Below are 5,746 nucleotides of genomic sequence, written 5' to 3'. Positions count from 1 at the left end.
ATAAAGAGACTTATTGTTTTTCTTTTTCTTCTTGATCCGATCTTTTTTCCTATAAAAAAGTGACAAAACCTTCAAAATCATTTAAATATCATCATCTTAGCATTTTTTTTTTTGCAAAATTGTTAATAATTTGTTCATAATCAATGTTCTTCAATATTATTCTATAATCTATGCATGCATTAGAAAAACAATTAAAAGTCTTCAAAGAATCAACTATCATATAGCTTGATTTTGATTCAACTGTTAAAACTTCTCTAATAACTTTCAATTCTTCAAACACAATTTCACCATCAAGATCAAGATAATCGTCATGTTCTAAACAAGTTTCAAACATCATGCTTTCCAGTCCCTGTCAGATAATGATCTACGCCTTTCAATACTAAACAAGAATCCAAAAATATTTTCATATGTGCTATACTGCTCAAATCTTCTATCAAGTGAGCCAATTGTTTGATCTACAATATATATGAAATAATGATTTCGAAAAAACTATTTAGCAGACTCAAGATTCAGCTATGTGGGTTGTTATGAATTTTCATCATAGTGTTGTTTTCTACTAATTTGACTTTTTGAATAAACACACATTCAACCTCCATTTCATTCTCAATCTTTTCGGCAGTAGCCTTAGCATTTACAAATCCACATTCTCTGTATTTTTTCAAATACTTAATCAAACATTTTACTAGTTTTATAGCCACATCAATACGCGTATTTTTTTCTTGAAACTTTTGCTAATTTCATTAACAGCAGTTAACAATTCAAACCAAATAATCATGCCTACTAAAAATTCAAAATTTCTGATTCCATGAGTTACTAAAGATTTGACTTCACTTTTAATTTTGGGATCAATAATATAAAATATTTTCTATATCATTGTTTTAATTTTAATGCCTCAATTAAACTCTTTAGTTGCAAAAATTATGGATATATCAATTAATTTTATTTTATGGGAATTAATTGATTTTATTCTACTCTATATTTTATTTATGAGAATATTATTTTATTAATTTTGACTTTGTAGTGCATCTATAATCTTGTTAACCAGTATTTTTTTTAATTCTAACAAATATTTCTATAATAGAAAATTCTCTTTTAATATATATAAATGTAAGAAATTTTTTTGGTGCCCCTAAAATTATGGGGTCTGGGCTCCCGCCCCACGAGCCCGTGCTCAGGGCCACCGCTGGACTTAAACAACTTATATTTTGAAATGGAAGGAATAGGTGACTTAATTTTGATTGGGTCTTACCCAAAATACTGTTCTTTATTATTTTTTTCATCATTAGAAATTGAAAGATTTTAATGGTCCCCTTTCTTCATTAAATCAAAGCCTTACTCTATTTGTGGTTAATAAATGAGAACAAAAAATCTAAGACCAATTCAAACCACATTAGAACTACTTATATCCGTTAACTAACCCTACAACAATGCATCTACATGTCACATCAATGCATCTATCTACTTGATCCGTTTTTTCAGTGGAAATCTATACCGTTACAAATCATCCACACAAAAAACAAAAACAACAAATCATTGAATAAAAAAATTCAAAAATATAAAAAGTTTGATAGAAAATGACATCACAAACATTTCCGTTGGTGTTTGTTGTTCCCTAAAAACTTTACAAAATTCAATTTTTCCATTTCCATTTTCATAATAAACAAATAAATAAATAAATAAATAACGCTTCTTCAACTTCAACACCACCACCACAACACATTCTAGTAACAGAAAAACGATGTCGTTTGCGACGGAGGTGAAGAATCAATATCAGAACGAGAAAGAAAACCCTAACCCTAACCCTAATCCAAGTTCGCCAGTGAAGAAACGAGCACCACGGTGGTCTGATTTATGGCTCAAACACACCAAATCGAAGCCGTTAGAGCAAATGGTTGTTGCTGCTGCAGCTGCAATGCAGCTTCACTCTCTCACTTCACCTCGCAAATCGAATACCAACGCAGTAATCCCAAATTTCTCAATCATTGATCGAACCTTGTTGTTGTCTGATGTGATTCTTCTCAAGATTCTGTCCAAGCTGCCGGATTCGCAGAGGAATGATAATTCGTTGGTTTGTAAGAGATGGTTGAATCTACAAGGTCGGCTCGTTCGTTCGATTAGGATTCTTGATTGGAATTTTGTTTTGTCTGGTAGGTTGATTCATAGGTTTCCGAATCTTAATCATGTTGATTTGATTCCTGGGTGTTTGATTTTAGCACAAAGTTCGAATATTGTGATGAGCGGTAATGTTTTGTCGATGGGTGTTGATTCGGGGTGTTCGCCGAATTGGTATAATTGTGAGGAGAATATGCTTCCTGTTGAAGTTATTGATAATGGGTTGACTGCTTTGGCGGGCGCGTGTCCGAATTTGAGGAGGGTGCAAGTGATTGGTGCTAGTGAGATGGGTTTGCTTAGTGTGGCGGAAGAGTGTCCTACGTTGCAGGAATTGGAGCTTCAGAGGTGTAGTGATAATGTGTTGCGTGGGATAGCGGCGTGTGGGAATTTGCAGATTTTGAAATTGGTTGGGAATGTGGAGGGTTTTTATGGTTCCGTGGTTTCGGATATTGGTTTGACTATTTTGGCTCAGGGTTGTAAGAGGCTTGTGAAGCTTGAGCTTTGTGGTTGTGAAGGGAGTTTTGATGGGATTAAGGCGATTGGGAAGTGTTGTCAGATGTTGGAGGAGTTGACTTTGTGTGATCATAGGATGGATGATGGATGGTTGGCTGCGGTTTCGTATTGCGAGAATTTGAAGACGTTGAGGTTGCAGTCTTGTAAGAAGATTGATTTGAATCTGGGGGTTGATGAGTATTTGGGTTCTTTTCCTGCACTTCAAAGGCTGCATTTACAGAAATGTCAGTTGCGGGATAAGAAGAGTGTTGCCGCTTTGTTTTCTGTTTGTAGGTCTGCTAAGGAGATTATTATTCAGGATTGCTGGGGATTGGATAATGGCATGTTCGGCTTTGCAACTGTTTGCAGGTAATTTTCTCTTTTGCAACTACTTCTGATTGCCAACTATGTAAACAATCTCTAGAACTTATGATCTAATTTTACTGTTTGATTGACAAATGATAATCCATTGATTCAAATTTAGATGTGTGCTGCCATGAGGTTAGGCACAAGTTGTTAATGCGCTCCATCTATAGGGACAGATTCGACTGGCATCCGAGTTTGATCCCTGGCGTTTGACCAATTTTGTGGCCATGTTTCAGTTACCTCATGGCCGAACACATATCAATCTAGGGGGCTCCTTTCCTTGAGATAGCGGTACAATACCAAAAGATTCTAATGTGTGATTTTGAATTGGCCAATGTTGAAATTTCCTTAGCTATATATGTATTTATAGCTAAGGAAATTTCCTTGGCAATCTTGTCTGCGTGAATGTGGGGGGATTTATAATGCGCAAGTAAGTTTTGTGTTCATTACGGTTGGACTGGTTCTGTTCTGTGACATTATAGTGAAATTTTAGTTTTACTTCTACAATTTCTTTATCTTTTTTTGTCAAATTTGAAGGTGGTTATGCTAATTTTAGTGGGAAAAATCATATAAAAGTGACTATAATCACAGCTGAAATTATTGTGCAAGTTATAAATCGAATTTGTTGTGTCATTTCAGGTGCGTAAAGTTGCTTCACTTAGAAGGATGCTCGTTGCTAACAACACAAGGTTTGGATTCTGTAATACATTCATGGAAGGAGCTTCAAAGCCTTAGGGTAGTCTCATGTAAGAATATAAAGGATACTGAAATCACTCTTTCACTTGCTACCTTATTCACCACTCTCAAAGAATTGAAATGGAGGCCAGATACCAAATCTCTTCTTCAATCAAGTCTCATGGCGGTAAGTATAGGGAAGAAAGGTGGGAAATTTTTTAAAAGAACCCTAACGTGACTCTTAAATTTGTCGTGTAGTAGTAGTCAGTGTTGTCAACAGTTGCGAACAATGGCAGTTGTTTAGTGTCACTATAGTTACTATCTGACAATTCTTGTACTAGTTGTCTAATAAACATAGGCATTGTTTTAAAAACAGATTATTTTCACTGACATAGTGAAAATTGTAGCATTACCAATTTGTAAGATACTTTTTTCTTTTCACATAGATGTTGATGGGGAAGATTATTCTTTATTTTTCTTCCTTTTGTTAGACAAAGAAAGAAGCTTAGAGATGTAAATATGTAAAAGGTAAACTAAGTTCATAGGAGTGGAAATTGGGACATCTGCATTTTCTTTCTACAATGTGAAAGTTTAGTGAAATAATAAGCATGTTACTGTTGTCTGTGATGGCCTTGCCTTTGGCTTTTGAACGTGCTAATGTATAAACTTTGCAATTTTATTTTGGAATACTTGTTTCTGGAATATTCTTATGGATGTTAGTATTAGTTATCAGTCTTTTAAGCATGTTGGCGGATTCAAGTGGTTAATGAATTTATTTCAACACAAATTGTTTAGAAGAACTTGAGTGGTCACCATTCAAATAAAAAAAAAAAAGAAAAAAGAAGTTAAATTCACTCTTTCTAATTTAGAAATTCGTGACTAAAAAAATTCATTGTTTCAACCCACTCCATTATTTCTCAAGCACCTCAAAACTTCAATTCCCCCCTTTTCAGACGTCTCTATCTAGAAGCTTCATTTCAAAGCGCATATTTATTATAGTCATGAGTTTACTATCCCCTCCCCCATTCTAAGTTTCACAAGCATTTCAAAGAACCCCCTACAATCTCAAAACTCTCATCCATTATTAGTTTCACAAGCACAAGACTTTCAAAAATCCCTCACAATCTCAAAACCTTCATTTTTATCCCAATCCAGTAGTAAGATTTACAACTTATTGTAAATATTTAAATAAATCAGTGTTTTAAAAACTCAATTGAATTGGTTGATCGAACTGGCAACTAAAAGAGTCATCGGTCTGATTTTATTGTTGGACCGGGTATGTTACTGAACCAGTAAAAATTGATTAGAATCGGCCAAAACCGATGAAGTGGTGATTATGAAAAATCGACAAGTCAATTGCATACCTTTTCTTCTTCAGACAAAATGATTTGTTTTGATAATTTTAAAAAAAATTGAAATATAAGTACACTTTGTTCAAAACTTATTTGAAACAATTTTCTCTCGTTTGAAATTAGACTTTGTTTAAAATTCATTTGAATTTGTATTTTGTACTATTATATTGTGTGCGATAATTACGTTTAGAATTTCAATTTCAAGAATGAACTTGTGAAATTATAAATTTTGAAATTTTAAAATTTTGTAGATGTCGTGATATTTTTTAGAGACAGGATCATCTGATTTGGCTGATTTAATAAATATAATTTTGTTATGAGACCGATTTATTCAACCAAGTTATTCAATTTAATCCGGTTTAGTCATGCAGTTTGACCAGTGACTCAGTGATTCGACCAATAAACCAATGACTCAATATCTTCACTGAATTGATGACCTATTCGATTTTTAAAACATTGAAATAAACTATGAGACATGTTTAAATTTACAATGTACTCCCTCATATCATCTTTATAAGAAAAAAAACTATTTTTAAGTTCATTGCATAGTTTGTAAAAAAAAAGTTCATTGAATAGTTAATGTATATGGACTATAATAATTATCTATCTATTATAAATAGAACTAAAGAGAGTATCTGTGAATTTCATCAATCAACTATATATCTATTAAAATCAACTCTTGCCAAACTATCAATAATACCTTTCACTTTAAAATTTTTTACACTTACAAAAGGTTAAACTAGTAAAAA

The 5,746-nt window shown here is 33.0% G+C and overlaps 1 protein-coding gene across 1 annotated transcript; it reads left to right on the top strand.

The window, feature by feature from the left end:
* The first annotated feature begins 1,588 nt into the window (after positions 1-1,588).
* On the top strand, positions 1,589-4,978 carry LOC131643409 (F-box protein At5g07670-like). Its single transcript, XM_058913625.1, has 2 exons — positions 1,589-2,973; positions 3,610-4,978. Exons 1-2 carry the CDS (start codon positions 1,739-1,741, stop codon positions 3,881-3,883), a joined length of 1,509 nt encoding a protein of 502 aa, XP_058769608.1. The 5' UTR covers positions 1,589-1,738; the 3' UTR covers positions 3,884-4,978.
* The last annotated feature ends 768 nt before the right edge of the window (positions 4,979-5,746 follow it).

The sequence above is a fragment of the Vicia villosa genome, linkage group LG1 (assembly GCF_029867415.1).
Source record: "Vicia villosa cultivar HV-30 ecotype Madison, WI linkage group LG1, Vvil1.0, whole genome shotgun sequence".
NCBI lineage: Eukaryota > Viridiplantae > Streptophyta > Magnoliopsida > Fabales > Fabaceae > Vicia > Vicia villosa.
This window is presented reverse-complemented; position numbering and strand designations above follow the sequence as displayed.

What these genes read in the sequence shown, in the direction of transcription:
- LOC131643409 (XM_058913625.1), top strand. Translation starts at nt 1,739, where the DNA reads ATGTCGTTTGCGACGGAGGTGAAGAATCAATATCAGAACGAGAAAGAA. An exon ending in GGCTTTGCAACTGTTTGCAG is followed by an intron (nt 2,974 to 3,609) that starts GTAATTTTCTCT and finishes GTGTCATTTCAG; the next exon opens with GTGCGTAAAGTTGCTTCACT.